At 41.1% G+C, this 21,692-nt stretch overlaps 1 protein-coding gene across 5 annotated transcripts in view; it reads left to right on the top strand.

Annotated features, from left to right (window-relative positions):
* The window catches only part of CSTPP1 (centriolar satellite-associated tubulin polyglutamylase complex regulator 1), a 184,405-nt gene that overhangs the window by 33,813 nt on the left and 128,900 nt on the right, over nt 1–21,692 (top strand). For 4 of the 5 annotated variants that reach the window (XM_066361941.1, XM_066361926.1, XM_066361934.1 and 1 more), the window contains one exon: nt 17,159–17,261. The exons of the other annotated variant lie outside the window; for it this stretch is intronic. In XM_066361941.1, coding sequence (XP_066218038.1) covers nt 17,159–17,261 — 103 coding nt within the window. The remainder of the gene's footprint in view (nt 1–17,158; nt 17,262–21,692) is intronic. 5 annotated transcript variants of the gene reach the window in all.

The raw sequence follows: 21,692 nt of genomic DNA, 5'->3' as shown, positions 1-21,692 counted from the left end.
AGCCCAGGAAAAACTGGAGTGTTTCTAAGGAGGAAGTAGTTGCTGGGGTTGGCAACGTCTCTCTCTTGCCCTTCTTAACACACACTTTGACAAGGTAACACAGTCACAGTTTCAAAAAATATAATATAAGGCATACATTGAGAGAACTTTCTCCTACCCTGTCCTGATTTACCCCTCTGCTCCTGTGCTCCATAGACAATGCTTATATTTTCTTCCACCAGCTCTTTTTTTTTTTTTTTTTTTCATTTTTCTGAAGCTGGAAACAGGGAGAGACAGTCAGACAGACTCCCGCATGCGCCCAACCGGGATCCACCCGGCACGCCCACCATGGGGCAACGCTCTGCCCATCCTGGGCGTCGCCATGTTGTGACCAGAGCTACTCTAGTGCCTTGAGGCAGAGGCCACAGAGCCATCCCCAGCGCCCGGGCCATCTTTGCTCCAATGGAGCCTCGGCTGCGGGAGGGGAAGAGAGAGACAGAGAGGAAGAAGAGGGGGAAGGGTGGAGAAGCAGATGGGTGCTTCTCCTGTGTGCCCTGGCCGGGAATCGAACCCGGGTCCTCCGCACGCTAGGCCGACGCTCTACCGCTGAGCCAACCGGCCAGGGCCCACCAGCTCTTTTAAATTCATATGATAGGATTATGTTTGATTCTCTAAGTTCCCAATACTGTGCAGCTTTGCCACTTTCCCCCCTGGAAATAATCTCCTTTACTTTTTCTGCCTTTTATCATAAAGTCATGTAATAATTTGCTTCCTCTGGTTGTCTTCAAACTAAGGGCTCAGTATAATTCAGTAATCAGATTATCAATACTTAGATTATTTTCCAGCTAAACATTATATTAAAGAATGTTAATTATCTCACTTGTTATTACTTCTTATATCATATTACATATCACTTTTATTATCGGACAAAAAAATTAAGTTGTTCCTGGATTATTATTGGCGCCAGAGACCTGGAAGGACTCTCAGTAAGATAAAAGAAACCTGGATAATATCATTTGACTATTCCACTTTAAAAGTTTTGTCCATTCAGAGAGTATGAAAAAATATTTGAAAATAATTCAGTTGTTGCCATGGTTTATTTTGCTCGAATTGTTTAAAGAAAAACTTTGACAATGTGGTTATAGAGAGAAAGGTAGAGAATTTTAGGCCTTCTTTTGAGCAAGAAGTTATTGAACTTTCCATCATTGGATCAAGAGGGAAAACGATGAGGAAAGATTTTACTTTTTTTTTATCTGTAAAATGATGGAAGTTGAATGATATAATCTTAAAGTTCTACTCCTTAAGCTTTTGTAATTCAGGAGCAGTAGTAAGAATAGTAATGAAGTGACTGGCTACTGGTTTCAAGTTAAGCACAACCAAGAAAGGCTGATGAGACAGTCTGTGAGAGGACATAGTGATTTCAAATCCTGGTGAAAAGGAATAGTGTGTTCAATGGAAATTGAGGAGGACAAGGAATTTTCAGGTCAAGGAGATTTGATGGGTCTTCATTGTGAAAGAAAACCGATCAGGTGCTTCTGGGAAGAGAAATGTGAGTTCTGAGTTTGGGGTTGTTTTTTTTTTGTTTGCTTGTTTGTTTTTAAACATGTAGGCCAGGAAGAACTCTCAGGGGAGCTGTAGATGAATTTAGGAGCCTCCTGTGTGCTCTAAAATCATATACAGCACATTAAATTATATCTGTTTTTCTGTGAGAAAACTTTTTGTAGCTTTAATTAGATTCTTACCACGATCTAACAAAAAAGCCACTCATAAGAATGAATGCTAAAGACTCCAAATGATTCAAATGGAGAAAGAGGCCCTGGCCGGTTGGCTCAGTGGTAGAGTGTCGGCCTGGCGTGCGGAAGTCCCGGGTTCGATTCCTGGCCAGGGCACACAGGAGAGGCGCCCATCTGCTTCTCCACCCCTCCCCCTCTCCTGCCTCTCTGTCTCTCTCTTCCCCTCCCGCAGCCAAGGCTCCATTGGAGCAAAAGATGGCCCGGGCGCTGGGGATGGCTCCATGGCCTCTGCCCCAGGCGCTGGAATGGCCCCGGTTGCAACAGAGCAAGGCCCCGGATGGGCAGAGCATCACCCCTTGTTGGGTGTGCCGGGTTGATCCCGGTCGGGTGCATGCGGGAGTCTGTCTGACTGCCTCCCCATTTCCAGCTTCAGAAAAATACAAAAAAAAAAAAAAAAAGGGAGAAAGAGTCCTTCCATGGCGAATATGGTCATTGTGATATTTTCAGAGTAAGTCAGGTTTCAATCACAAAGCCACAGAGATAAGGGGTGAGAAAAATGTAGAGATTGGAGAGGAATTTGCCACCAATTCTGAGTCTTGGCTTACCATTATTAGCTGTGTGACCTTGGCGAGTTAATAAGCTCCCTAAGCCCCAGTTTCCTCAGCTGTAAAATGGGAATAAGTATCAACCTTCAGTGGTGGTTGTGGAGATTAACTGAGATGGTACAGGTTGAGCACTTAATACAGTGCTTGGCACATATTAGGTAAACCTCTCCCCTCACAAGGTTTTAAATTTTCTGTATTTTTTAAGGCCCTTATTGTGTCTTTCACTTTGAAGGACTGGTCCTCGGAAATTACTCAGTGATGCTCTCGCTCAAGGGGATCATATCTTAAGTGGTTAGTTTAGAGGTTCTTTTCTATGCAGATTTGTAAGCCGAGAGTGTAATAATCACACGTGGGACTTGTTGCCTGGCAGCACGTGTCCCTGAGTGGTTGTACATGTCTTGCATTGTAATGTCATCAGTGCAAGGGCCAGCTGGCTGGACATGTCCTGCCACATGGGAGAGGGACTCCATTCCTCAACAAAGCAGCAGCCAGCACTAGGGTTAACAGAAAATGACAAACCAGGCATGGATGAGGGAGGCGCCAGCAGAGCAGCGGGATGTCCTTTGATTTGCTTCTGTTATTTGCATGTCTTTCTTGTGATGTCTGTGAAATGTTCAGAATGACACAAAGTTTTTAAAAGACCTGCTGACTCCGCCTGAAAAATGTGAAAAACCTCCCATTTAGAGACCTATTATGTCCAGCTAGCCTGCATTTTCTATATCTTTTTCTTCATTTTTTATTAATGCAAACATTTGCATGAAGACAGAACCTTTGTTCCTTAAAGAGTTCATCTGCTCCTGCTGCTTACTGGCCCTGCCACGCAAGAGCACAACAGAACCTTTGTTACGCTTTCAGCAAAGCTGTTTATGAACGGTGGCTTACTGAGGACTGCTTCCTGTGCTGTGTGCTTCCATTTTGTCTATAAAGAAAAAAAGAAAATAGTTCTTAGGAGTGAAAAGAATTTGGACTTTCTTTCATTCAAGTCTTGGATGTTGAAATGACAAATAGCCCCCAAATTTGTGAGTAACTGGTAATTGCGTCAAATGCATTTTTTTTCACTTTACCTTGAACATAATGAGGCTCTTAGTAACAATGGAAGGAACAAGTGCTTTCTCATCAGAATAGACAGAAGGAACAGTTAAAAGGCAACAGAAAGAAGAGTTGAGAACAGGACAAAGTGGCTTCCTGTAAGAACCCTACTAACACAGGATGTGTTTTGGTACTTAGTGTTTCCCACCTGGGAGGCACAGGCCTAAAATGGTTGAGTTGAACAAAGAGTAGCATCACAGTGTATAAATAGTGGTGCAGTTTCTGTATTCATTTAATAAATGTTTGAATGACTGCTGTGTGGGAAACACTGAACGGTCCTGAATATCAACAGGGATAAAAGATAAATGAGTCATGGTTCCTATCTGTATTTAAGGAGTAGTACAGAAATAACTATATCAAGGTGGAAATATAACAAATAACTTTATAACAACAATAACTCTATATCAAGGTAGAAAGAGCCATTGGAAATCCTGAAGCAGTTGAGGATAAGGAAGATTGCATTCAGCTAGGAGAGAATTAGGGAACTCTTCATGAAGAAGATGACATTCTGGTTGAGCCTGGCCAGAAAGGTATGGTTGGACAGTGCAACCATTCCTGAGTTATGAGTCAAAAATATGTTAGTCTGGTAAAAATAAAGTGTAAAGAATATATATATTGCACGCACATGCAAGAGAGAGAGAGAGAGAGAAAGAGAGAGAGAGAGAGAGAGGAAGGGAGAGAGATGAGAAGCATTGATTCATAATTGTGGCACTTTAGTTGTTCACTGATTGCTTCTCATATATGTCTTGACTGGGAGGCTCCAGCCGAGCTAGTGACCCCTTGCTCAAGACAGTGACCTTGAGATCAAGCCAGCGACCTTGGGCTTCAAGCCAGCAACCTTTGGGCTCAAGCCAGTGACCATAGGATCGTTCCGATGATCCCACACCCAAGCCGATGGCCCCGTGCTCAAGCTGGTGAGCCTGTACTTAAGCCGGCTGAGTCCATGCTCAAGCCGATAACCTCAGGGTTTCAAACCTGGGACCTCAGCACCCCACATCAACACTCTATCCACTGCTCCACCATCAGTCAGGCTAAAGTATATTTTTTATAGTGTACTTTGATGTTTTATGCCATTAATTTAGAAGATATGTTCAGCTAATTAATAATGTTGGCATGCGTTTTTTTATGTAAACTAAACTAGGGTCTCTGTATGCTGCTTTCCCTATGACTTCTGTGCACTTTAGCCTAGGCTTCTGGGTATCTATAAATATTTACACTAGCATCCTTTACTTTCATAACAAAAATAGAAACTTAAAGAGATTATTGAGCATTATTACACGTCATATTCCGTAAGTAGGGTGTAGACATAGTTCTGAGTGGGAATTTGATACATGAGACTCTCGTTTGAAAAAGAATCTCCTACTTCATATAGAGACAGTATCAACCAAAAGAGAGAGGATCAGGAATTCTAAGCCCATGAATTTTCAGCAGCCTTAAATTAGAACTCTTCTGTATTCTTCTGCCATTAGATCAGATGAGATCCTGTTACTCTTCTGTGAGTTGTGTCAAATAATTTTTATGAAATAGTTTGAACATAAAATGCCAATTGATGTTATTGCATTAGTACAGTGGTTCTCAAACTTTTTGAAGTCGGGGTGCACTTAAAATCCTACAAATAATTGTAGGCGCATTATATACAAATTTCTGAGAAATATGTTGTAATAATTAAGTCAAATATTAAAGAAAAAAATATAAAGTCCAAGTGTGCTTTTATGTAATTAAATGAAATAAATACGACAAAATTAAATTTATTCTGACATTAAAAAACTTTTTTTTTTTTTCTGAAGCTGGAAACGGGGAGAGACAGTCAGACAGACTCCCACATGCGCCCGACCAGGATCCACCTGGCACGCCCACCAGGGGGCAACGCTCTGCCCACCAAGGGGCGATGCTCTGCCCCTCCGGGGCGTCACTCTGTTGTGACCAGAGCCACTCTAGCGCCTGGGGCAGAGGCCAAAGAGCCATCCCCAGCGCCTGGGCCATCTTTGCTCCAATGGAGCCTCGGCTGCGGGAGGGGAAGAGAGAGACAGAGAGGAAGGAGAGGGGGAGGGGTGGAGAAGCAGATGGGCGCTTCTCCTGTGTGCCCTGGCCGGGAATCGAACCCGGGATTTCCGCACGCCAGGCTGACGCTCTACCACTGAGCCAACCGGCCAGGGCCTAAAAAACATTTTTATGTTACATTTTTTGAGTTATGCTTTTTAGAATTACTAAAAGAGGGGTTAAAAATAAAAAAATGACAAAAAGTTATCTTTTTATATATATAGATACATTCTTAGTAAGATTTAATAATTCAGCAGGTCCCTGGCGCGAATGTGTAAGCTTTTTCATTCTGTGTTTATGAGAAACATGAGCCTGATGTGTCCTAGTGATTTCTTCAATGTTTGGCCATATATTTGAAAGACAGACTCTCATTTCCTCGTCAATACATTGAAGAATTCCTCTCTTTTCACTCTTAATTGTGTTGAGTACAGAAAACCCCCTCCATACATATCATCTTCTTAACTACACCAAACAAAGGATAGAAGAAACTTGCCTCCAGTCTTTCTGGGGAACATGGAGGGTAGTGTAAACAATCGAGCACCACAGCTTAACAGCCTTTTGCAACCTAATCAGGCAAGTGAGGTGGGGGGTTGGGCAGACTGTCAGCTTACAGCCAATTCCCCACACCTCTGTCCCCTAAAAATCTAAACTCCAGAAACCCTGTTGGTTTTTTAGTCCCCAACAGGCACATATTTCTCTGAAATACCATAAGGCGCACCTGGGAATCTTCTAGGGCACACTTTGAGAACCACTGCATTAGTACCTTGTTGCAATAATATCACTAATCCATGTATGTATTCATAGTTAAATTGCATATTTCCAAATATGATTGTTAATAATCTACAAATGCATGGTTTGCTCCAAAGTCTACAATCTTTGATGACTATATAACACGATTAATTTTCACCCTGTAACTTTAATATTTTCCAGCCTGACATGACATGAGCGGTACATGATTTACTCCATATTTATCAAGTTCTAGATTTTTTTAACTTGTGATGCAGTCTGGAAAAGTTTTGTGAATGTTTATGAAGTTGATTTGATAAATATACTGCTCTTTGAGTAGCTATTTTTGCAAAACTATTGTCATGATAATTTTATGTGGGTTTTTCATGTGTCCCATAGATTGTAACTGTGGGAATCTTAAGTGCTACTTTAGATTTTTCTGACATTCAGGCAGTACATTCTGTTATGGTGAGCTAACTGAGTGCTTTAAGTTTGGACCTCTGTAAAAACCTCCTTTAAAAAAATTCAAGGCTCCAAACTACTAATTCTGTATTATGAGATTTAGGCTGGAAATATGGAAGCAATAAGATTTAAGCATTTAGCCTTAATTGACATCCCCAAAATATCAAAATTCACCAGTTTTAGGAAGAGGGAGGTGGGTGGTAGGAAAGGTTAATGGTTGACTAGAGACTATTTGGTTGTCAAAGCACTCAGCTTTGCACAGCTGTTAACTTCTACAATACCTCTATTGGTTGAGGTAAGTAAACTTTAGCTTTTCATCCCCTACTTTGCATAAAGACCTTTAGTCACCTCTAGTTTCTGGTTGTCACAGGTGATGTTAACATGTGTATAATGCCTGTTTGTCCCTGACTTGTCTTTTAGTATTTGAGTTTGACTAGCTGTATAATGCACTTTTGTGATTTGGATGTCCAAAAGCAATATTAGTTTTTGTGTTTTATAATTAACTATTAATATAAAAAGTCTTTCCTTAATTTTTAAATTTGTTCTTAGGAAAGTCCACTTGATACGTCATGCTGTATAGCTCTTTAAGGGCTGCAGTATAATGTAGTACAGACCAAAGGCCTGGATTCAAATCCTGTCTCTGCTGCTTACTTTAGGTAAATTGCATGTATGAGTATTTCTTTTTTTATCTATAAAATTGAGATAAAATAAAATTACCCATCTCATACTATTGAGAATTAAGTAAAATTAATACCCATAAAATGCTTAGAACTCTCTTATTCAGTGGGAACTGGGATTGGTTTTTAACTTTTTCTGTATTGTTTGAAGCTTTAAAAATAACTACATGTGTAATTAGAAATAAATATTTTTTAAATTTAAAAATCATGCCAGTACTTCAACTGTCTGATTTACCAATTTAAGCTTCTTTTCTAGCATTAACAATGAAAAGTCAGCAATTTCTAGATAATACATTGTTATATGGGATACATTATAGCTGTTTAGATTATCTTGCTTTTATGTCTGTTTGTGAGAGGTAGTGGGTTCTAGTGGAAGGGCATGGGCTTTGGAGTCAGATCTAAATTTGAGTATTGCCTCAACCATTAAGACTTTGAGTAGGTTCCTTAACCTCTCTGAGCTTTAAAAAAAGTCTATTACCTACCTCATTGGGTTGTATAAGGATTGCATATGCTAGTTTCCCTCATTTCCCCATCTCCTGTGGTTAAAGGAAATTGGTCCAGTGTGGTCTAAGATCAAAGATGGTTGTGTGTGGGTGATAAAATATTTTCCCAGAACCTATTGCATCCCCAGATCAGGACATACCAGTAAAGACAGAGGATATAAATAATTGATTTTAGAGGTCTATTAATTTTTAAACAATAAGCTATCTATTTGTACTTCACAAGATCAAGTACTGTATATTAGTGATTTGTAAATGATATCGCACTTGAAGTTTTTAACAGTTTACATGACAGGTTTTTGGTTAACAGCAATACTTTTATCTCAGGGGACAGTCTTAATTTAATTCAACATTTATTTGTGCAGACCAGCGGCTGAAGCTAAGAGGCTTCATAAACCAAAATGTGTCTCAAAGGACTCCGGCAGAGGAAGAGAAAGTCAGATTTAAAGTTGAATATATGTATATGGTACTCTGCTTTTCTCTTACACTGCTGTTGCTGTTGTGTGTATCTATTAAATTCACATATGTGAATATTGTTCCAGGGAGACTTGTTTAGTATCGTAACTCTGTATTAAATAATAATGAGTGGCCTAACTAACATTGTAGGTGGAAATTCTAGGCCCTCAAGCAAAAATTTCCAATGGGACCCCTTATCACTTAATTGCAAAACAAACAGCTAATACTTTGATGGTATTTATGCCTTGGAAAGGAGTAAAAAGAAATAGTGTTGGACTTTCCCCATATAAATTAGAGCCTCCTGAGTAGAAGTTAATAAATGAATGCTTCCCACAAGTTTAAAGGCTATCACTGAAATTAGTGTATGATTATGTGTATTATTATTTGTGTAGGGTTTCATATAGCCCAGGAATTTTTGAAATTAATCTATAAACATCCTTGGTTGGATGGACAGAACTGTAAATGAGTAGAGGGCTGTAGTAGGTCAGTCTCTTGGTGTTCACTCGTTTTGAAACCCTAGTGTCTTGTGAGTTTTGCAATGTCTGGGAGAGGTACACAGTAACAACTAATAATAACAACAATAATAAAACTAGCTAATATTTATTGCACATGTATACACTGTGCCAAGCACTATGCTAAAATTATTACATACGTTATTCTATTTACTCCTCAGTACAACCTTAGAGAGTAGGTACTATTCCCAAATTTTATAGAAAAGGTCAGGCACAGAGATTAGGTAATTTACTTAAAGTCACAAAGTTAATAATTGCCAGAGCTAGAAATTAAATTGAAGCCAGTCTGATTCCAAAGCCCATGCTTTTAACCATTGCAGTAAATTGCTCTTGTTTTAATCTGTAGAATCAGTATGTAGCAGTAATAATATAATCAGCCTGACCAGGCAGTGGCGCAGTGGATAGAGCGTCAGACTGGGATGTGGAGGACCCAGGTTCGAGACCCCGAGGTCGCCAGCTTGAGCGCGGGCTCATCTGGTTTGAGCAAAGCTCACCAGCTTAGAGCCAAGGTTGCTGGCTCGAGCAAGGGGTTACTCGGTCTGCTGTAGCCCCCTGGTCAAGGCACATATGAGAAAGCAATCAATGAACAACTAAGGTGTCGCAGTGAATAACTGATGATTGATGCTTCTCATCTCTCTTCGTTCCTGTCTGTTTGTCCCTATCTATCCCTCTCTCTGACTCTCTCTCTGTCTCTGTTAAAAAAAATAAAATAAAATAAAAATAATATTAATCATTAGTATGTTACCTTTTGTCTATATGAAATTTTTTCTAAAGAAGTTGTTTATTATTAGATATATCATTCTTAGTACCATACCCACTTTATCGCAGGAGTGTCTGTGTATAGAGATGAAGCCATCAGCAGGAGGTGATGGAACAGAACCAAGAGGTTTCGGATCCACAGTTGCCTTCACTTGGGAGGTTCATGTAAAGATCATATAGTGTTAGGAAAAATAAACACAAGGAAATGTCCCAGCTTCTTTATAGTCTTTAAAAGAAAAAGATCACGCAGTATTTACTCATGTTTCACTTGGATTTTTCAGTGCAGCGAGTCGAAGTTATATAAGTGCTTATCTCAGACAGCGATGCTATCTGAGCAAGACATGGATGTTGGGCCTTAGTGTGCATTTCAGAACAATAGAGCTTTATTGGTACATGTTAGAAAATGTACTCAATTCTGGTCTTGTGGAAGTCGCAGCAAAGCATAAGAGAAAAAGCCAATCTGAAATGTTTTTCTTTTTCCAAGAGGGCAGCTAAGGTGCCCAGAAATCTTTGCCCTCTGGGGGTGCAGGTGTGCATTTTGTATTCTTTAATCATTCACACAAATTAAAGCTATTCCTTTGCATTTAAAAAATAATATAAAACAACATTCTCCATGTTTTATTGCCAAGCAAGAGCTTTGAACTTCTGCCTCATTGAAGTTTGATAAACTGCAAGGATTTTCCAGGGTTGGGTGGTGCACTTAACCACGGGTGGAACATTGGGCTGATAAGGGCCGCAGGTGAAGGCAGCCGCCAGGGAGCAGCAATTAGAGAGAGCTTTGCGCACTGGCTTGTGTGAAATTCTCAGAGGGGAGGAACCATTTGCTGGCTCTGCTGGCTCTTTTTAGCTTCTTCTCTTCTCCCACAGATGACTAGAGAAGTAGGCCTTTCATTTCTACTTTGTGAACTAGGGATAGGTAGGGTGAAGACCTTGTGGTGGGGTGGTTCTTTGTCAAAAAAAAAAAAAGAAAAACGAAAAAACAAACTTTAAAATTTGGGGACAAGTTCTAACTTCATACAGATTTGATTGGCTTGTGCACCTGCCTATACAAGTGGGGACAGGATACCCCCTACATACACACATATGAATTCACATAGACACAAATGGACCATATCTCTCAGATGATTTTATTATCCACATACAGTCCTGCCTTTGTGCTATATGTAAAGTCAAGATCATATCAGGTCTACCGGAAAGTTCTGTCCATTTCTATCACAACAAGTTTTGACACGTAAGCACATGTTTATTTGGCGCATGTGTGCCTCTCTATTTTTATCACTTAATGTATACATACTGACGTAGCAAATTAACGAAAACAAAGTTGATTCACGTTAGTCTTATGTGTGAAGTGATAGTGTACCCATGACTACTGATAAAGTTTATTTACGCCACTGTATTTGATACGAATTTCAACAAGGAAGAAAGGCTACAGAAGCATGTAGAAATTTATTGAAAGTGTTTGGTGAAGGTACAGTTTCTGATAGGACATGCAGAGATGGTTTGAAAAATTTGAAACAGGTGATTTCAACCTTTCTGATAAGCACGTTCTGGGCGACCATCTTTGATCGATGACGATGTTGTTAAGACCATGTTGGAGCAAGATCCTTTTCTGACAACATCAGAGATCGCAGAAAGGCTTAATTCAGCTCAGCAAACCATTTCGGACCATATTTGGAAGATAGGATTGGTGTGGAAATATTCAAGATGGGTGCCACATGAATTAAGTCAGAAGAATTTGGATGATTGAGTCGTCATATGCACATCTCTGCTTGCTCGGAACAAAATCGAGCCCTTCTTGAACCGGATGATAACTGAGGATGAAAAGTTGATTACCTGTGAAAACATTGTAAGGAAAAGGGCATATTGTGAACCCGGAAAACCTAGCCCTTCCACCTCTAAATCAAATTTGACTCTGAATAAGAGAATGTTGTATATATGGTGGGACATTCGAGGACCAATACATTATGAGCTTCTAAAACCAAACAAAAAGCTCAATTCGCAGAAGTATTGTCAGCAACTGGATAATTTAAAGACAGCAGTCCAAGAAAAGAGGCCGGCGATGTTCAATAGGAAGAACATCATACTGCATCATGATAATGCCAGGCCACATGCTGCTTTGGGGACTCGTCAAAAAATTGCAGAACTAGGCTGGGAAATTCTGTCACATCCACCATATTCCCCAGACTTAGCACCCTCTATCACTTGTTTTTGTCCTTACAAAATTTTTTGAAGGGCAAAAAATTCAAAAATGAAGATGATAACAAACAAGCACTGGTTCAATTTTTTCCATCAAAAGATAAAACATTTTTCAAAAATGCGATATACAAATTGCCCTCACGCTGGCAAGAAATCATTAATAATAATGGCAATTATATTATTTAATAAAGTTTATTGTCATTAAGAAAAATTTGTATTTTGTTTTATTCCAAAAACGAACAGAACTTTCCGGTAGACTGTATATTTACTTTGTTTTCTCCCTCTGTTGATTTGAGAGAGATTGAGGAGGGGAGTGGGTTGGGGAAAGGAGAAAGCGAGAGAGAGAGAAGCATCAATTCATTGTTCCATTTAGTTGTGCATTCATTGGTTGCCTGCGTATGTGCCCTGACCAGGGATTGAATCTGCGACCTTGGTGCACCAGGACGACACTCTATCCACTGAGCAACCTGGGCAGGGCACTTCATATTCACTTTCAAAACTAATCGTAAGACATCAGTGATTAGGCAGTTTGATGTAGTGTTAAGAGCATGTGTTTTTGGTAGCAGGCAAACTTTGGTTTGAATCTTGGCTTCTTTTTTACTAGTTTTATGGTCTTGAGCAAGTTACTTTATTTTTTATGTATTTTATTTATTGACTCTATAGAGAGAGGAAGAGGGAGAGAGAGAGTTAGAGAAACACCAATCTGTTGTTCCATCAAATGCATTCATTTGATGACCCTTGCATGTGCCCTGACCTGGGATCAAACCCACAACCTTGGTGTATTGGATGACGCTCCAACCAACTGAGCTATGTGGCCAGGGCTTGAGCAAGTTATTTAAATTCTATAAATCTCAGTTCTCCTATTTGTAAAATGGAAGTAATCAAAGTGCATATCATCGGATTGTTGTGAAGACTAAATAAAAGAGTGCATGTAAAATAGTACAGTGTCTGGTTCATTGTTGTTCAATAAGTTGCATAAGTGTTCATAATTGGTAGCTTCTATTAGCATTGTTATATGTAATATTAAACTCTAAGCATTTGATTGGTGGATGAATATTAAACAGGTATAGTCCTTTTTTTTCTTTTTTATTCTTTCTCTCCCCTTCCCCACTTTTTTTATTTTTTACAGTTTGTTTTCTAGAAAATCCCTTCGTTATTTCTAGGAGGACAAAAATACTTTGATTCTAATTGCTTTGAAAACATTTCTCCCTTAAGGGCTTTCACGCTGACTCTTAGCCCTTGGTGCCAGGGAGAGGTAGCACTATTTGCTTCTAAGTATGGCAGAGCTCTTTTTTTTTTTTTTTCTGAAGCTGGAAACGGGGAGAGACAGACTCCCGCATGCGCCCGACCGGGATCCACCTGGCACGCCCACCAGGGGCAATGCTCTGCCCACCAGGGGGCGATGCTCTGCCCCTCTGGGGCGTCGCTCTGTCGAGACCAGAGCCACTCTAGCGCCTGGGGCAGAGGCCAAGGAGTCATCCCCAGCGCCCGGGCCATCTTTGCTCCAATGGAGCCTTGGCTGCGGGAGGGGAAGAGAGAGACAGAGAGGAAGGAGAGGGGGAGGGTTGGAGAAGCAGATGGGCGCCCCTTCTGTGTGCCCTGGCCGGGAATCGAACCTGGGACTTCTGCACGCCAGGCCGACGCTCTACCACCGAGCATGGCAGAGCTCTTTTATTTCTACCATTAAATGAATTCTGTACTAGCCTTAGGTAGACCTAAGTCATAAAAGTTCACATGGCCCAAGGAAGGGATCCTTTTGTAAGATCAGGGTAAGTGGGTGGAAGAAGGGAAAGAGGTGAAAATATAGCTGATTTTAATATTAGCTTGGCCAATTCTTCTCCCAATTTAATGTATACTTAATTATAAAACAATCCATATCAGACATTGGCATGTATTATCTCAGGGATTGGGAACCTTTTTGGCTGAGAGAGCCATGAATGCCACATATTTTAAAATGTAATTCTGTGAGAGCCATACAACCTGTGTATACCTTATGCATTATCCAATAAAAATTTGGTGTTGTCCTGGAGGACAGCTGTGATTGGCTCCAGCCACCCGCAACCATGAACATGAGTGGTAGGAAATGAATGGATTGTAATACATGAGAATGTTTTATATATTTTTTTAGACATTTTTTCTTTTTTTTTTTTTTTGTATTTTTCTGAAGCTGGAAACGGGGAGAGACAGTCAGACAGACTCCCGCATGCGCCCGACCGGGATCCATCCGGCACGCCCACCAGGGGCGATGCTCTGCCCACCAGGGGACGATGCTCTGCCCCTCTGGGGCGTCGCTCTGCCGTGACCAGAGCCCCTCTAGCGCCTGGGGCAGAGGCCAAGGAGCCATCCCAGGCGCCCGGGCCATCTTTGCTCCAATGGAGCCTTGGCTGCGGGAGGGGAAGAGAGAGACAGAGAGGAAGGGGGGGGGGTGGAGAAGCAAATAGGCGCTTCTCCTATGTGCCCTGGCCGGGAATCGAACCCGGGTCCCCCGCACGCCAGGCCGACGCTCTACCGCTGAGCCAACCGGCCAGGGCAATGTTTTATATTTTTAACATTATTTTTTTATTAAAGATTTGTCTGCGAGCCAGATGCAGCCATTTTAAGAGCCACATCTGGCTCGCGAGCCATAGGTTCCCGACCCCTGTATTATCTCATAGCATCACTCAGTTTGGCCATTTCCTAGAGAAGTAGTTTTCCAGTTTTCTGGGGGTGGGGGACTAGAGAATGTTTACAGTGATTGATGGCTGTTAGTTTTAGAAGCACTCAAATCAACAGAATAAGTAACAGAAGGTAAACATGTCCTTCATGTGGACCTTCAGGCTGGTGCAAACGTGGTGGAACCCGAGGTCACTATTGTTAAATGAAGACTCTTGAGTACAGCTTGGGTAGATAAAGATAAACTTATTTGCTTTATAAATTTTAATGGACTACTGGGTTCTTTAAGAATAGTTTTTTGAAATAGACATTTTTATTAATTTTAGGTAATTTTCTATATTTTCTTGAGGGATAAAACTATGAAAGAGGCAAATGTCCATCTTGTCAGAAATTTCATGGCATTATGTTTTGTCAGGATATTCATCAGTTTGTTTGTTTTTTAATTTTCACTGCTCCAAAAAAAAGTTGTGATTTAAAAAGAAATGTTTTTTGAGGTCCTGGCCGGTTGGTTCAGTGGTGGAGCATCAGCCCCGCATGTGGAAGTCCCAGGTTTGATTTCTAATCAGGGCACACAGGAGAAGCGCCCACCTGCTTTTCCACCCTGCCCTCTGTCGCTTCTCTCTCGCTTCCTCTCTCTTCTCCTCCCCTCCTGCAGCCATGGCTCGATTGGAGCGATTTGGCTCTGGGTGCTGAGGATGGCTCCATGGCCTCTGCCTCAGGTGCTAAAAAAAATGGCTCCGGTTACAATGGAGCAGGGGCCCCAGATAGGGCAGAGCATCGCCCCCTAGTGGACTTGCTGGGTGGATCATGGTCGGGGTACGTGCGGGAGTCTGTCTCTGCCTCCCCTCCTCTCACTAAAAAAAAAAAAATGTTTTTTGATGGTAAATGGGAAATACTGAATTGGAAGTTTTTATGTGAAGTGTGCCTAAACATCATTATCATACCTAAGATAACATCATTTTTTGAGCAGTAGCTCAAAAAGGAACATGTTTTGAGCACTGGCTATACCAGAAGCCCTGGCCTCCATTGTTTACTGAAGTAGACCCTCAATAGCCCCTTGAGATGGGCTTTTAAATACACCATCAAGCAAGCCAGGCACTCTGGTGTTTTACATACATTACCTTATTTAATTCTTATATGGTGTAGGTGTTAATGGTTTTATTATTACAAACAGTAATAGTATTATCATCCACATTTTATAGTGAGGAAATAGGCTTGTAATTTGCTCAAGGTCACACAGGTAGGAATTGGCAGGGCTGAAAATGGAACTCGGGCCTCTCTGCAGAGCCCATGGTCTTACCCAGTAATTCTTAAACTGCCATGTACATAAGAAGTGCCAAGAGTCCTTGTTAAAAATTTCTGGGCTCCAGTTAGAAATTTCAGGTCACTAAGTCTGGGATGGGGCTAACCTATAAATCTGCATTCAACAGAGTATCTCAGGTGATGCAGGTCAACAATTTATTTTTTCAGATCAACAAATTGACCATATATTTTTTTTCTTTTTTCTTTTTTTTTCTTTCATTTTTCTGAAGCTGGAAACAGGGAGAGACAGTCAGACAGACTCCCGCATGCGCCCGACCGAGATCCACCCGGCACGCCCACCAGGGGCGACGCTCTGCCCACCAGGGGGCGATGCTCTGCCCATCCTGGGCGTCGCCATGTTGCGACCAGAGCCACTCTAGCGCCTGAGGCAGAGGCCACAGAGCCATCCCCAGCGCCCGGGCCATCTTTGCTCCAATGGAGCCTTGGCTGCGGGAGGGGAAGAGAGAGACAGAGAGGAAAGCGCGGCGGAGGGGTGGAGAAGCAAATGGGCGCTTCTCCTGTGTGCCCTGGCCGGGAATCGAACCCGGGTCCTCCGCACGCTAGGCCGAATTGACCATATTTTGAGGAAAAGTTAAATTATATTTCTTTCCACACAGATGCAGATTAAATAACTAAGATTAACCAGCCAAAGATAGAGCCATAATTCAAACCCATTTCTTTTTTTTTTTTAATTTAATTTTTATTGAATATATTGGGATGACATTGGTTAACAACACCGGACAGGTTTCAGGTGCACAACTCCACAATACACCACCTGTACACTGCACTGTGTGTTCACCACCCCAAGTCAGGTCTCCCTCCATCACTGTCTATCCCCCCTCTGCCCTCCAGACCCGTTTCTTCTAGTACTCAGACCCTTTCTGATAAGCCCATGGTCAATTTGCACATTTACCAGTCACAACAAATACAGACAACATCATTTCTGATTTCATGGTCTTATTATTTCCCAAGGTTAACAGCTTATAACACTGGTTTTCATGGTCCTTAAACTTTCCAGTGTTTTTCTGTTTTTAATTAAAGAATCACGTTTTCCTTGCAAGCAGATCATTTACGCCTTTGGCCCTTTTCTCTGGGATAAGTTTCTGGGACATGCAGAAAGTGGAAGAGTGTGGAAGGAGGTGGGATGGAAGGAACTTCCGAGGGTGTCTGCTTATGGGTGCTAAAGCTCCTCTCCAGCTGACCCTCATCACTGAAATGAAGGGTTGATGCTAACGCTCACAGCCATTCAGATGGCAGTAAGTCATGTGCTACATCATGTCCCGTTCTACCCTTTGGGACCATAGCTCCATTAGTGCCAGCAAGTTTGGTTGGCCTATTTCGGTCTGCTTCCTAGGGTAGAGTCAACACCTTGATTGACTTTCATGGCTTCCTACTAGAATTGGGAGGACTTTTATTTTCTTGTCTCTCTCACTTATCTTTTTCTTTCTTGCTTTTTAAAATTTTTTTTAGCTCAGCGACATGTCCTCACGTACATGGAGGATGCAGTGTGCCAGCTGCTAGAAAATAAAGAAGATGTTAGCCAATATGGCATTGCCAGGTTCTTCACTGAATAGTAAGTATATGAATATTTTGCCAATAGGTCAGCCCAGAGGAGGCACTTGGAAGCAGGCTGGGTAAATGAAGATAGAGCAGGTCATTCTGGTGCTGTAGTGGCAGTGGATACTGGTTTTGGTAGGCTGGTCCATGGCTGCCCAGACACGTTCTAGAACATGCCTTTGGAACAACTAGTCTTGTGCAGTGCTAAGTCTCATGATGGTAATGACTACAGCAGCTCAACAACTGTTTGTTTGATCTATTAGATCTCTTTCTTTAGGTCCCTCTTATAATTTTTAAACTTCTACATAATTCAAAATATTCACTCTGATTTCCTTCAGTGAGTGTACCTTTAGCCTGTGTTTTTCATGGCTGGCTTTTTTCATTGAAATGTTTAGGATGATGTTCGTCACAGTTTTGTTTCTATAGGATGCTGTGTCAATCACATAATGATTTAAGAGTATTTCTAGAGGCAGGACATCTTTTATAGATTATATCTTTGAAGGTTTCTACTTCTTTGTAGAATGTGCTTGGAGTGCGTAAAAGTCAAAATGATTACTAGTTTTTAGCATCACAGAACTGTTTTTAGGTTGAATCAGGTAATTACTTTAGAACATCTTGGTCATTATGAAAGGATTTGCTAAAGAAATACAAAGCTTTTTTAAAATTACCTATATGCCGTTACATATTTGTATAATCACTTGAAGTTTCTTTCCTTTTGTTCTAATTTATTGGAAGCATTCTAAGGAAGGAAGAGTCACCTCTTACAAGTTTCTATTTAAAGTCAATCATGAACTCAAGTCCGTCCCCTTTGAAAACAGATTTTTTTTTCCCTTCTATTGTCCAGAGGTTCCTTGGGTTGTTGTTAGAATTCTTGAGTTTTTCAAACTTTTTTGCTTAATTATAGGTCTTGCTTATAAAGTCTACATTTCTCATAGATTGGGATTCCAATTTTAAGGAAAAACAGACTGCAGGAGCAGAGCTGGTCCCTTTTACCAGTCTTCTTAAGAGGGTCAAGTAGAGAAAGGAATCATACCCGTTCTCATGATGTGGGGAGCAAACGAGGCGGACAGGGAATAAAGACTGAGATTGAATAGCCTTGCTTGCTTTTACAGAACTGACAAGCCTAGGGGTTAAATTTCTAGGCCATTTAATCTGTACCAGCACTCTTGAGGCTCCTTGCCAAGTGAAATATGATTCTTCTGGGGCAATGCTTCTTCCTGGCTTTTTTCATTCACTCCCCCCACCCATCTTCTTTATAAGTCTTTTCCCTTTTACACTGGCTCCTCGAGGGCATCACTTCTTCTTCATCTTTGTGTTCCCAGTGCCAGGCAAGATGCTAGGCATAGGATAGATGTTGGTAAATACTGACTCAACACCTATATTGGTATTTTAAGTTATTGCATACTATACTCTTAATCTTGTTCATAATAAAGAATATCTCTTGTTTTTTCTTTTTTGTTCTTTTTGATAAAGCTCTATATTTTGTCATTTAAGAAGTTGTTTACCAGGTGTGCAGCACTCAAAACTGAATCCCACTGGTCTAACTGATTGTGAACTTGAAAGAGTCAATGGTAGAACTTACGACCTTCAGAATGCTGTTGACCGTAACTTTTACCTACCAATACACTGTTGAAAAAACTTAAACTTTTCCACAGCACTGATAGAAATCTAGTTGTCAAGTGACTTGTTTCTTGTCTTCAGAAAACTAAAATTGCATAATGTGTGTGAGTGGCACATACCTGACATTTTTATAACTCTAAGGTGCCACAGTAGCCTGAGGCAAGTTATTTTGAGAAGTAAACTGTATGAAAGCTCCAAAATCCTTAAAAGAAAAACCAACAAACTTGAAAGATATGGAACCCTGATGCAGTAGGAAGTAGTATTTTGTGGACAAGACCCAGATAGTAGAGGCTACTGATTTCACTTTGATTTGTTTATTTTATTTATCTAATGAAAAGCCTTCTTTTGTAGGCCTCCTTTTAGTATCAATTTATAAAAACATATGAAGTGAAAAGAGCACCACTGCCCTAGGAAGCAGAGAACTGTATTCTTTTTTTACAGAGACAGAGAGTGAGTCAGAGAGAGGGATAGACAGGGATAGACAGACAGGAACAGAGAGAGATGAGAAGCATCAATCATTAGTTTTTCATTGCGTGTTGCAACACCTTAGTTGCTTTCTCATCATTGATTGCTTTCTCATATGTGCCTTGACCGCGGGCCTTCAGCAGACCGAGTAACCCCTTGCTGGAACCAGCAACCTTGGGTTCAAGCTGGTGGGCTTTTTTTTGCTCAAATCAGATGAGCCCGCGCTCAAGCTGGCGACCTCAGGGTCTCAAACCTGGATCCTCTGCATCCCAGTCCAATGCTGTATCCACTGAGCCACTGCCTGGTCTGGCGAGAGCTGTATTCTTTTTTATTTTTTTTCTGAAACTGGAAATGGGGAGAGACAGTCAGACAGACTCCCACATGCGCCCGACCAGGATCCACCCGGCACGCCCATCAGGGGGCGACACACTGCCCACCAGGGGGCGATGCTCTGCCCCTCTGGGGCGTTGCTCTGTTGCGACCAGAGCCACTCTAGCGCCTGGGGCAGAGGCCAAGGAGCCATCCCCAGCGGCCGGGCTATCTTTGCTCCAATGGAGCCTCGGCTGCAGGAGGGGAAGAGAGAGACAGAGAGAAAGGAGAGGGGGAGGGGTGGAGAAGCAGATGGGCGCTTCTTCTGTGTGCCCTGGCCGGGAATCGAACCCGGGACTTCTGCACGCCAGGCCAACGCTCTACCACTGAGCCAACCGGCCAGGGCCGAGAGCTGTATTCTTATAAGTCCTCGCTCTATAACATTGGGCAAATTTCTGAAATATTTTTAGCTTCAGTTACCTCATCTGTGAAATGGGTATAATAAAGCCTTACATGCTAATACTAATTATATTTTATAATACTTTTTTATTAAACTCATCCTATACCTCAGCCATTATAATTCTTTGAAGTAGGTACTATTATCCTCTCTATTTTATAGATGAGGAAACAGACTCAGGAAGGTTAAAATAGCTTCCTTAAGTTCACAAGCTAATAAGCGAAAGAGTTAGGAATCAAACCTCATCTGAGGTATTTCAAAAGCAGTATTCTCTACTGCCTCCAACCAAGTCACTTTATTGCCTAATGTTGCTGGAAGTCTACCCACATATATTTTGAGGTCTCTTCTAGCTGTACTTTCTAAGTTCTTTGAATTTTCCCTTATGAACTATTACATAGTCTTGTCTGGTGATGTCAGTTCATTGCCATTTTAATATTTAGTATTGGCCTTTTGTGGGGATATAACTGCAGCTGGCTCTAAGCAATAGGAAGCATTTTTAAAAAATATGTTAACAAAAAAAAAAAAATGTTAACCAGACAGACACTTCCATTTCTGAGTTTCAAGTTGACACATTGAGATTTTCATACATTTCATGATGGATGATGTACCTTTAAATAATGATAAAAGTGCTCTTCAGAATTGTTTGTGGAAGGCTTTTCTGTTGACTTTCTCTCCTGGGTCTGCTTGCCCTCTAACCTGTGCTTTTACTCCGTGGTTGCTGGTGTTTTCCGACAAATCTATGACTGTTCCAGCAAATCTGGATAAGCTATAAAACATGAGTAGCTAAGTTGTATTGTGCATGTATCAATATGTCTGCAAGACTGTGAGCTCTTCAGATCATGTTCCTCTGGACACTCTTGAAAGAAGTATTCTAAATCCCAGAGGATTTTCTTTTATGTTGTATGCAACCTCTGCCTCTGAATGTGGTCTTTCAACCAATGGAAGGTAAAAGGAATTAATATTTAGAGGTGCCACTCTAAGAATAAACCAAGTGTCAGCACCAGGTCAGGACCTCTGAAGAAGTACATCCAAGAAAATGAGGCTAGAGTAGCTGTAACTTAGAAACCACAGCAGAGTGTGACCAGGTTTTGTGGTAAAGATAAAATGAGAAACGTGGTTTTTTAAGACATTGGAAAATAATGATGAGAGAAAAACAGGCTGAAATCTGAGAATTCCTATCAGAATGGGGAACCATTCTTTACAGGCTAAATTGATAGTTACAACACTGTGGCATCAGAGAGTTTGACCTCCACATACTAATATAGAAAAGAATGACACTCTGTGGTCTTGGTTGGTGGGCCCAGGAGGGCTCTCTTTCTTATGACAAAGTGTCTTGTTTTTTGTTTTGTTTTTAAAATGATGATTTTAGCTCCCTGGGGAAGTTTTCATGATGACTGTTTTGGTTACAAGTACGCAAATTACTTTCACTGATGGAGGTTTATTTTAAGGATATATAAGAATATAAGACAACATTCATTCAGTAATTATTTTTGAGCCTTACTATGTGCCTTTGTGTACTAGGCAATGGAAATATAGTGGCGAACAAGACAAATGAGGCCATTATCCTCACTGACCTAAAGTTTTAGTGAGGGAGAC

Source organism: Saccopteryx leptura, chromosome 1 (assembly GCF_036850995.1).
Source record: "Saccopteryx leptura isolate mSacLep1 chromosome 1, mSacLep1_pri_phased_curated, whole genome shotgun sequence".
NCBI classification, from domain to species: domain Eukaryota; kingdom Metazoa; phylum Chordata; class Mammalia; order Chiroptera; family Emballonuridae; genus Saccopteryx; species Saccopteryx leptura.
The sequence above is the reverse complement of the archived record's forward strand: the minus strand, read 5'-3'. Positions and strand labels throughout refer to the sequence as shown.